This window comes from Kogia breviceps, chromosome 15 (assembly GCF_026419965.1).
Source record: "Kogia breviceps isolate mKogBre1 chromosome 15, mKogBre1 haplotype 1, whole genome shotgun sequence".
Lineage (NCBI taxonomy): Eukaryota > Metazoa > Chordata > Mammalia > Artiodactyla > Physeteridae > Kogia > Kogia breviceps.
Genome location: NC_081324.1, coordinates 50,153,634 through 50,165,722, shown reverse-complemented (window position 1 = coordinate 50,165,722; position 12,089 = coordinate 50,153,634). Strand labels below are relative to the sequence as shown.

At 40.5% G+C, this 12,089-nt stretch overlaps 1 protein-coding gene across 10 annotated transcripts in view; it reads right to left on the bottom strand.

Moving 5' to 3' along the window:
- Positions 1-12,089, bottom strand: part of OSBPL1A (oxysterol binding protein like 1A) — a 209,728-nt gene that overhangs the window by 110,937 nt on the left and 86,702 nt on the right. For 4 of the 10 annotated variants that reach the window (XR_010836893.1, XM_067015193.1, XM_059040921.2 and 1 more), the window contains one exon: positions 10,782-10,888. Coding sequence is in view for 3 of the 10 variants with exons in the window: in XM_067015193.1 (XP_066871294.1) it covers positions 10,782-10,888 (107 nt within the window). In the remaining 7 variants the exon portion in view is untranslated. Of the gene's footprint in view, positions 1-3,512; positions 3,947-10,781; positions 10,889-12,089 lie in introns of those variants that run through there. The other 6 variants (XR_010836894.1, XM_059040922.2, XR_010836895.1 and 3 more) reach the window with 5 other exon arrangements.

Here is a 12,089-nt window from a genome sequence, read left to right as displayed (position 1 = left end):
TGATGAGGAGAGAACAAAAAAAGGAAATTACAAGCAAATCTCACTTATAAACAGATGTTAAAAACCAAAACAAACCGAATTGAGGAGAATGTTAAAAATAATACATTATGACCAGATTAGGTTTAGTCCAGGTACACAGGATGGCTTATCAATAAAAAGAATCTAAAAATATAATTTGCCACCTTCACAAATAAAAGAAAAACCTCACGATTCTCTTGGTAACTGAACATTTGATAAGTTCAACACCCTTTCATGATTAAAAATAAATAAATAAAACTCAACAATACAAGAATGAAAGGGAACTTCATTAACCTGATAAACGGTATGCGCCAAATATCTTTCTTAACATGGAATCGTTAGATTCCTTTTAAATACCAGGGATGAACATGGATTCCTACCACCTCGGCTGCTATTCAACATTGTCCTGAAGGCCCTAACCAGTATAGTAGAAAGAAGAAAAATAAATAAGAGGTGTAAGGACTGAAAGAAAGGAACAAAACTGTAATTATTCACGGACTGTCTACAGATACTGAACCCCAGTCTATCTTCATTATTTTTACTTTCTACTCTCCACTCACTCCTCTGCTCACTGCAGTCAGGCATCACGATGTCAAGCTTCTAAAACTTCCCACATCAAAGACACCTGGCTACCAAATCGAACAGATGCGTTTCAGTTGCTACTTCACCTTCTTGGACCTCTTGTCCCCTGGCCCCCAGGCTGCTTTTCCTCAGTGCATACCACTGGCTCTCTTTCTTCCACAGATAGTATTCGTTTGATTTCAAACTTTTTAAACGACACTTCTCCTAGTATTATTATTTACTCCTTCAGCCTCGATCACCATGTTTAATAAGGTGACTCCAAGTACTAAAGATTCCCAAGTTTCTATTGGACAAGTCAGGATGACCTTATTCAGATGTCATCATGTTCAAGGGTGAACTCATCCTCCCCTTTCCTCCCTACTTAGTCACCTTCTATCCTGTGACTTATGCCATGAATGTGGGGTCATCTAACTCCACCTGCTTCATTCCTCATACTCAATCTATGATCAGCTCCTACTCACATTGTTTATCTCAAAGTCTCTCTTCTCTCTGCTCTGTATCTTCCTTTCCTTTTCCACAGCCACCAACTAGGCTCAGACTCTGATTATCTCTCTCTCGAATTCCTGCACCTGGCCACTCTGCTTTCAGGCCTGCCCTCTAATCCTTCTCATAAGGAACAAATCTGATTAAATCTCTCCACTGATTAAAATCTCTCAGTGATTCTAACTGCCCAAAATAATCCAAACTCTTCAGGCATATTTTACAAAGTCTTTCAAGAAGACCGACCCTGCTTCTACTGATTTAGCCTTGACTTTCTCGTTACCTATCCCACTCTGTTCCAGTCTTAATGAACTATTTGCTGGAATTCATCCCTTTCTCTTCCCCCTGTATATGTTGTGCTTTCTGTAAGAACCTAGTCAGTCATCTGGCTCCTGCAGTAATCTCTTAAGTTTTATGAAGACAGGCTGGTACAGCAGTATCTGACAAGATGAACATTCTATAAATACTTATTGAATTGAGGGGAAAATTTTACATAAAGTAATAGATATCAAATCTATGGTGGACCATTATAAAGTTGTATAGGGGTTACATCCTTAACACTCTGAAGTTAAAATGAGAGGAAAATTATGTCTGCCTGTAACTCATTCAAAACTCATTAGCTAGAGTAGAAGTCGGACACTGTACTCTGATTGGAAAACGGCAGTGAACAAGACAAACACAACTGCATCCAGGTTACAGCCTTGGTACTATCGTGAGATACAAAAACTCATGATGACAGATCTTGAGTTATATCAAGCATCACAAGGCTAATACATACACACAAACACACACACTTCACGCTACTAATTAAAATCTTATGTATTTCTGTTCAAAAACTTCACAAAAGTTACCAAAATGAAAACCAGCTTCATTTTACACAAACTTCACATTTATTTAACTTATGTCCCAGCTGCTTCCAAAACTAAGTTGTAGCAGTATATTTCTGGATTATATACACAACAAGCTAAAAATTCAGGAATAGTGTGGACTAAGTAAAAATTCTAAATTCCTACTTTTTAAAGGAATTAGAAGTTTTCTTATAATCTTCACGGAGCTGATATACACAATGATAACTACACAACCACAAATCACAATCCTTTTTAAGAGAATGTAAATGACAAAGTCAAAAACTGTACACAGAGCTTAAAGTATGGTGTTGCATAATTATTTTATGAAGTATGTATAATATTTAATATGTGCTTGGATCATATTTATGTACTACCTTGATTATCAGTAGATGCATTTGCTTTTAATATGGAAAAGCTAATAAGCTTTTTAATTCCTCCCCGTTCTGCAGAGTGCACACCTACAGAAAGGGTGATTATGGGGTTCACTTTCACCATCAATGAAATCCCCTAAAATTAATGTTTAAAGAGCTCCTAAAGAGGGAAGACTAAAGTCCTGCAATTATATTCACAGTGATACAAATCCCTTTAGGCCCCCAATCTAGTAAAAAGTAGTACTGGGACAAAGGCTAAAATAGCTCTCTGGGTCTTCATGTTCAGATTAAACAGCTACTCAATTCAAGCTGAGCTAACTTGCCAAAGTCAACAGCTTCCAGGTCAAAATCAAACATTATTTGGACCGGAGATTAACTTTGGTGTGTCCTCAAGCTGAAAAGAAAATTTATATTTAGATCCCTATATTCTAGCCTACACATCACTCCACCAACACGCGTTTCAAGCATTTTTCTCTTTTGCAAAAGATTCCTGCTAAGCAATGCTGTCTTCTAAATGAAATGCCTTCATTCTGTCTTTGAACCTAATTAAAATTAAGAAACTTTTAATAGCTTTAATAACTCTCGAAAGCTGGAAAAGCTCTTCCCTGGCATCTTCCCCTCCTTAGTACCACCCTCCCTCCAAATCCAGAAAAAAACCTGTACAACAGAAAACACAAAATAACTAGCCACATGCTGTGAATGCTGGGGACCATGATTCTCCACTGGTTTAGGCTACAAAGAAAGCCTATGAGTAATCAAAAATCTCTAATCAAAACAAAGTTAAAAGCCACCTCCCCACTCCCCAACCCCAGTATAATTTCCCTTTCTCTTCTCAATCCACTCAAGCATTTCCCCTCCTGGTTTTTTCAGGGAATTTTAGCGGCCTCTGAACAGCGGATGGTAAGTTCATCTCAATGTCTGCCAGGGCTGAGACATGCGAAAAATCACTAACTTGTAAGGTTATTTAGGACAATAATGTCTTTCAGTGCCTTACTCCTCCCACTCCGGCCCTACCTGACCTACTACCAGTATTTAGCCGAAAAAAATATCTGTTCACGGGCTTTACCCCTCAGCGGCTCTTCCCGCAGGAACCGACGCAAACACACAGCCGGCCGGGCGGGCAAGGTCCCCGGCTTCGCGAACCCCTCCCCACACACCCGCGGCCGCGCTCCACTCCAAACACTCGCGCCCAACTCTTCTTGGATCCACTTACATCCCTGGATCTCGTCGGGCCTCCCTCTTCCTTCCCTCCCCGGCGTCCCAGGGCGTCCCCGAGCTGCCCCGGCGCAGGCACTCGCCCACCCACCTGGGCCGGGGCTCCCCGGCGGCGCGCTCCGCCGGCGCTCCTCGAGGCTCCAGCAGGAATGCGCTCGGCCTGTTCCTCCGCCTTCACTCCAGCCCAGCCGGGAGGCGCGAGCCAGGGCGGCACCGCAAGGTCTCCCTGAAGTCACCTTCGCGCGGCCCGCCCCCGGCTCCTGCGAGGTCGAGCAAAGGCGCGGCCCAGGACTGCGCCCGGGCCGCCCGAGGTCCGCGCTGGCCCCTCGGCCGCACCAACGCCCTCCAGGGCTCCCACCGGCAAATGGCCTGCAGCGGGCGGCTCCGCGGCGGCTGGCGTCGTCCGTCCCTCCGTCCCTCCTCCCCTTCCCCCTCCCTCCCCCCACCCCCCCCGCTGCGGTGCCCGCTCGCTCCGAGGCGCAGGTATGGACCTGCCAAGGGACTGCGGGAGCGGCGCGCGGCCCGCGAGCGGCTCGGCCGGGATTTCGGGGAAGGCGGCACCGCTCCCCGGGTTCTGCGAGCATCCGTGGAGGCGCCGGCCCGGCCCGGCCCGGCCTTGGAGCGGGCGCTGTACTGACGCCGGTCCTGCGGACGCGGCCCTGGCAACTTTTAAATGGCCAGCCTGCCCCCCGGGGAAAGCAGAGGGATCCTCTCTTCTGGAGTCTTCCATTCGAAGGTAACTGACACTCAGGCTTCCACTGAAGAGTTAACGGTCCGGTTCCACAACAAAGACTGAGCTAGTCTGCACATATTTATTTTTTACACACTTCCTGGGCTACCATTTGAGCAATGAGGAAAACGACAGTATTGACCCTACTAACGTGAAACCTACTAGTGTGAAATAGGTGGTTTCTGATTCTGGCGACCCCTGAAGGGTGGACGAAGGCATAAAGGTCAGGAAGACCTACCACATAAATGATACACTTAAAGGTGGGATGTTCAGGCTAATGAAATTCCTCATTAACTATGAGGCTCTGGTGAGGAAAAACAAACAGTAGTCTTAAACCTTTCTAAGGTATGTAAATCTGTCCTCGACTTTGGGAAGCAGAGTAATACTGAACAAAATTGAATATTTCTTTGACAAGATCCTAGGGTACTTTTAAGTTCGCCCTTCCAGCAGTGCTGGCTGTATTTGCACTACAGATGAAAAACGTGTAAAAGATGAAACAAGGCCACACTCGGAAAAATGGGAATTAATGTCGGTGAGGTTTCAAGGTGTCTTTGAAAAGGCAGGTTTTTTTTTTCATTCTCAGTTGGTGACTAAGTATTACCACATTTTGAAAAGTCACATTTGTCACTGAAGAAGAGACCCTGCTACAGAATCTTTCTCCCTAGGCCCTAAAAATTAGAGAAAGAATTCAGTTTGCAAAAGTAGTACCAGGCGGGCTTCCCTGGTGGCGCAGTGGTTGGGAATCCGCCTGCCGATGCAGGGGACACGGGTTCGTGCCCCGGTCCGGGAGGATCCCACGTGCCGCGGAGCGGCTGGGCCCGTGAGCCATGGCCGCTGAGCCTGCGCGTCCGGAGCCTGTGCTCCGCAATGGGAGAGGCCACAACAGTGAGAGGCCCGCATACCGCAAAAAAAAAAAAAAAAAAGTAGTACCAGGCGGCAAAACAAAACAATGAACAACAAAGGCTACTTTGTTTCAGAAGGCAATTTACAAAGTACCTAAAATGTGCCAGGCACTGTACTGAGGAACTTCACATAAAATAACTCATTTGCATTCTCATTTTCAGATTTGGAAATGGAATTCCCAAACATATATCAATTTGCTCAGGGTCAAGATAGCAGAGTTTAGGTCCTGACTGGTCTGACCCAAAAGCTTGTATTCTTTCCTTTGTACATTCATTATTCATTTATTCAAGTATTTATTAACTGTCTACTAAATACCAAGCACTGTGCTGGAAACAGACGCTACAAAAATAAGGTACTTACTTGAGGAGCTCCAGTCAAGTAAATATATAATCAGACAAGTAAATATATAATGATACAATGTCTTAAGCGCTGCAACAGCAAGGAACTCCTAGACTAGGAGGGACGTTAACTCAATTTTGAAGGGTGGAACCCGGCACTGCGAAATGGTAGCAGTCATCCAACACAGCAAATCCTGAGAACTTTATCTAACAGAATGGCAATGGGGAATCTGTGTGCTGGGTTGGAGGAGACAGACAACTGAGACACAGGAAGTAAAAATGACAGGACTTGATTAAAAATGGGGCTGAGGAAGAAGAACGAACCAGAGGCAGTCCCATGTTTCCGGCTTGAGTTATCCAACAGGTAACTTTGAGTTGAATCAGTAACTCAGTTCTAGGCACTTTGGTTTAGAAATGCCTCTGATGTATCCATATGTAAATGTCTGAAAGGCAGCTGGATACCACTGGTTCATAGCTCAGAAGATCCAAAGTGGATATACCTGAATCATCATGGATTTCTGTGTTGAAGGAGTGAGTGGGTGAAATCATCCAGGGAGAATGCTGAGTGAGAAGGCCACCCACAGAAACCTAGTGAATACTAACATGCAAAGCACAGGCAGAAGAAAAGATGCTTTAGAAGAAGACTGAGGAGGAGTTGCTATACAGGAAAGAGAAGCCAGAAGAGGGAGGCACCATGGAAATGACAGAGAAGCATTCCAAAAAGCAAGCAGTAGTCAAATGCCAGACCCTTAAAAAAGACAAGCAAGATAATTTAAAGATGTTCTCTGATTAGCAACAAGGAGATATTGGCAAGAATGGTCTCAGTGGACTAGCTGAGGAATAAAGAAGTAGAAACAGAAGGTATCACATTTTCAAAAACGGAACTGGAAAGGGATGTAGGGAGATAGAAGCTACAAGGGAGAATTCAGAAGAAGACAGGTAGCTGTTTTTGAAGATAGGAGACAGATGCCTCCAACAAAAGGAAAAAAGATAAAAATTGGAATGAGGGACTGGTAGGGAGTTGGTAGCATGTACAATGATTGCCTAACGTTTGACAAAAAATTTTGCTCAGAATAGAAATGAGAGAGAGAAAAGTGAAGGCCTGAAAGACATAAACATTGCAAATGAAAGAGAGAGGAATTAAAGGACTCTGAACAACTCAGGAAGCTAAATGAGTATTAGAAACCATGACTTTTATAGAGTTATCAGTCCACATGAGGGCATGAATTCTCTCCAAAGACTTTAGCATCTGGTCCAGAGTAGCAAGTACCTTTGGCTGGTTCCAACTGAGAGTCTGAATCGTTTCATTACACCACAAGCTTGGCATCACTATCGTCCCAACCATACATTTGGGTTACATCCCTTTAGCAGTGAGGAGATTTAACATTTTATAAGTGAGTTTACACTAAAAACTGATTAGACTCATAATATCGAGGTGAGCTCAATAATACACAGACCCAGAGGGCACCAATGATGACTTCTGAATGACATTTTAACCACTTCTGATACCAGTCTCTGGTGAGGAGAACTGTAGAAACAATGATTCATGAAACCAGTTTCTAGCCTTTTGAATGGAACTCTCAAAACAAGGTTAAAGAAAAACCACAGCCTTCACATTCTATTATAGTATGTTTCCCAAGTATATCATAAAACATACAGTAAGGTTGCCTTTAGTAGATCAATTACACACTTTACAGCTTATCTTATATATTGCTGTTTTTTTTTTTCCGACTACATAAATAGTGTTATTTCAAGTAAAATACGCCTACATAATGCCTCATTTATGTAGAGGTCATGTGGATACCTGGAATATCTAGGCTGTATCACAGAATCTCCAAATAAGCAAAGAACACCCACATACCAGAAGGCCCCAGACCCTTAAAGCCTGTGCTCATTGTCAAGCCCTAAGTTTCTCACACTAACCCAGCTTACTCTTACTGTGGACATAATTTTACCAAGTTTGGTTACTGGTTTTCTTTCTGACAAACGGGAGATTAGTATGAGTAAATCAGAAGGGATCAGTATTCCACTGCTAGAGACAAGCACCCAGTTGGTCTAAACAACAGGAGAGAAGAAAATTTTAGAACCGTAAGAGTAAAAAGGAATTCGAAAAACATTAGCAGGATTGGGCCATTTAATCAAAAGAGCCCTGTAAACATTATCCCGACGGTATCTCTGTATTAAGACAAAGAGTAATTACAAACATACAAAAGGACAATCCTGAGGCACCCAGAAGAGATAAAGTATGAAATCTTCAGTTTAAGAAGTAAATGTGTAAGATTCAGAGTAACTGTCCTCAAAAAAGGTTAGAATAAAAACGTTTTTTCTGCTGCCGGGGCTGGGGTCACTTACACCTACCGGGTCCCTATTCTGTGCCAGGTTCTACGCATTGTTTTGCCAATGGGATCTCATTTACTTCTCAAAACACTCTTTTTTGGTTGGTCACCACTTTGAAAGGGAGATTGTGTTTTACGGAGGTGAAGACAGCAATTACACAGTAGAGCCAGGAACTGGACTCAGGTCTATGTGAGTTCAAGCTTATCATTGCTCTTCTAATAAAGTTTTTGGATAACGAAAATAAAATTTATGAGGCTTCCCTGGTGGCGCAGTGGTTAAGGATCCGCCTGCCAATGCAGGGGACACAGGTTCGTGCCCCAGTCGGGGAAGATCCCACATGCCGCGGAGCGGCTAGGCCCGTGAGCCACAACTACTGAGCCTGCGCATCTGGAGCCTGTGCTCTGCAACGGAGAGGCCACGACAGTGAGAGGCCCGCGCACCGCGATGAAGAGTGGCCCTCGCTCGCCGCAACTGGAGAAAGCCCTCGGACAGAAACGAAGACCCAACGCAGCCAAAAATAAATAAATTTAAAAAAAAAAAAAGAGAAGAAAATTTATGATGCCTGATACATAAGGCATTACAGTGCACAATTATTCCACTCTGACCTCAATTAAGTGATTAAATTCCTATGTTGTAACTTTTAACTACTTGATAAGACCAACTTCAATGATGCCATTTATCTTTCAAATATTTTTTAGGTCTTCTCATCATCTATAATCATATTTCTCAGAGGGAAATCCATGGACTTCTACTGAGGGCCCCACAGGGTTGATATTTCATAGAACTACTAAAATGAAAAATCTTAAAATACTCTAAAAACAATAAATGCCATTTACTAAATGAATACTTTGTGCTCTTGTGATATGCTAATATGGTCTATATACATATTATTCATCTACATACATCTGATCTCCACACCCAACCATCAGGTGTTTACATATCTTCATTCTTCAGAAACTTGCCCAAAGTCCTACAATCGGTTAGGGAAAGACTGAGATTTAAAAGATGTCCATTAGACTTTCAGACCAGGGCTCATAATGACTTTCTACATGGTCTCTTATATGAAAGATGTATCAAAGTTCAGAGAACTTAAGTAGCCCATCATCTCTTAAATAATAAGTAATAAGGATGGAAACACAACACAATCATTCCATAGTCAAATAAATTTTCTTTAGACAACACCACCTCCTCCCAAAACAAGATAAAACCAATGTTAAAAACACAGAAGCTCCAAGAGGCCATCAGAGAAAAGAGGTCACAAGTGTTAATTTAGACAGCATCCAACAATAACAACCGTGGACTTACACTCAGGGCTTACTATGTGTCAGAAACTATGCTAAGCATTTTGCTTACAATTATCTTACTTAATCCTGATGACTAATTTTAAAGGCGTAAAGAGATTAATTAGGCTAAACTTTAGGCTAATATTCTTGCACATGTAAATTTACACACAGAGGTGATTACCTAGGCTATTTTTTTTTACTCTGTTAAAGATTAGGATAGGTTGGCTTCTTCAGAAATTCAAGTACTTCTAATCTAGTGTTCACCTTAAAACTATACAACCCGAGAACAAAAAAGTTATCAATACATTCATCAGATACCACACAGGAGATGTGAATTTAGTTTTACAAAGTAATATTACCTGAATCCTGTAACATCATAATTTGTTCTGTTTTGCAATGTTCTGCAATTCTATCATCCTATTTGGATTTATTTAGGTCACTAAATAATTCCTTGTTTAAACAAGCTAGAAAATGCAATTTGCAAAGCACCAAAAATAGAAATGCTGAGAAGGGATATTTTCAAACATCATTAGGAGAATCAACCATTTAACATGTTTAATGAACAATTACGTTTTCCCATGGTATTTAATAGAATTCTGCTGAAAGACTTTCTGTAAGTCTGTTTTAAATGAATTCAGATTATTATTACATATCTTTTCTTAGTCTCCAAATAAAATAATTATGGAATTTGTGGTATATATAACAAACAGAGCATTTTTAAAATTTCACATGAATTCACAAGGCTTATTTTAATGATGGGAAAATAAAATTTTAGATCCTTACATGTAAGAGAAACATATATAAGATCATTTTCGTCTACCTTGTTTTACCCCAAAACCTAATCTCTAACCAAAAGGCACAAATCAATTATAACAAGAATAAGAAAGTCAATGTCCTTGGACGGTACTGTGCTAAGTGAAGTTAAGTCAAACAGAGGAAAAACAAATACCATATGATTTTACATATATGTGGAACCTAAAAAAAAAGGAAAAAAAAAGAAATTTGGTGTCTTAATCTAAAAAGTTGAAGATTAAATGTGTAGAAATTAAATGCAAAACAAAGCCTATTGCTACTTGGCTTGCATTAAAATCATGAAAATGAAGGAAAAAACATAAAAAATAAAAATCTTAGTTCAGGGAAAACACACCTTAATGACTTTTCAGACCTTAGAAAAAGAGTTACTAATGGATGGCATACCACTTTTACTCATATTTGGAAGATCAAATGGCAAATTTTTAAATGGGAGAGAGCAAGCAGCAAAGAGCACACAAAAAAGTATTTAATCCATTAAGCTGAGTTCACATAGGTAAGTATGATAACAATCTATTTTCTAAATAAAAGTATATATTTTTCATATAGAGAACTTTTGTTTCTAGAATATTCTTATAGTCCATCTTATCAAAATGTCACGACACCCCTGAGTAGATCAACTTTAAACATACTTGTTAAATATTGGTACATAAAGAAATTAAATGATATGAACAGAAATTATTTCAGAATTATTCTGCTTAATCAAGAATAAATAAGTTCTAACTTTTGGTGAAAAATGAAGCTGTCGTTGCCTTTAGTAACTCTATTTTCTCCTACCTTTGGACAGTTTGAAAGCAAGGATGTATTGGATGATCAAGTGTGACACCCAAACAATTATTTAAAAAATTCAGTTCCAAACTACCTACCCCTTCTTGTTTGGTGAAGAGATTAAGGCAATCACTCAAAGCTACACAAGTTTCTCTAGAAGCTTCAGAGACAACTCCAACTTTCTGAAGGAATGATGGAAGCATTTCTATAAATAAAAAAATAAATTAAATGAGTAGGATTTTAAGTCATCTTAAAGTAAACTAAGACCATAAACGTATTTTTATATCTACTAATCTCATGTTTCCTTCTAGCTGCCTTAAGGAAAGCATATAGTATATTCCTTGGGCATCATAGTTAAGCACCTACTGTATGCAGGGCACATAAATTAGTACAGAAAAAGAAAGAACAAAGCCTTTACCTAGAAAAGCCTATATCCTAAAAGAAGAGCCAGGACCTATTTAAAAAAAAAAAAAGGTTCATAGGAATAAATAATATAATGTTTAAGAAAAACAGCTGTCAAGAAGGACTGATATCATTATTTATAAAACATTAACATTTCCTTTCATGATATTCATTACTAGATAAGTAATTTTATTCAAAGGCAAAGTGCTAAAAAGAGACAAAAATAATCCTGTAGTTGACAAGGATGGCTAAAAGATCTGAAGGCTGCATTAACTCAACTTCCCCTACTTCTTTTTTTAAAAAATCTCATTAATAGGCTTTTAATATGATTTTTAAAAATTTATTTATTTATATTATTTATTTATTTTTGGCTGCGTTGGGTCTTCCTTGCTGCATGCATGCTTTCTCTAGATGCAGTGAGCGGGGGCTACTTTTCCTTGTGCTGCATGGGCTTCTCATTGTGTTGGTTTCTCTTGTTGCGGAGCATGGGCTCTAGGCATGTGGGCTTCCATAGTTGTGGCTCGCGGGCTCTACGGCGCAGGCTCAGGAGTTGTGGCGCACGGGCTTCATCGCTCCACAGCATGTGTGAACTTCCCGGACCAGGGCTTGAACCCTTGTCCCCTGCGTTGGCAGGCAGATTCTTAACCACTGCGCCACCAGGGAAGCCCTCCTCTACTTCTTATTTGGATAAATGTTTCATATAAATAGGTCTTTCACTCTCAAAAATATGTCCCTGTCAAGGTCCAGCATCTTTCAGTATATGTTAAGTTGGGAAATAAATGATAATATCAGTATCTCCCCTGGACCCTTAAAGAAAATCTTAATCCACTTTACCATTACATAAAACAAACAAAACAAGATAACATAACGTTGGCAAGAGAAAGCTGTAAAATACACACACGTCACTTAAACAAGTGAAATGTCATATCCTGTCTAGATTAATGTGACAGAAATGTACTTAGTTGAAATAGCTTGGGATTTTATGTTGATTTTACATTAGATCC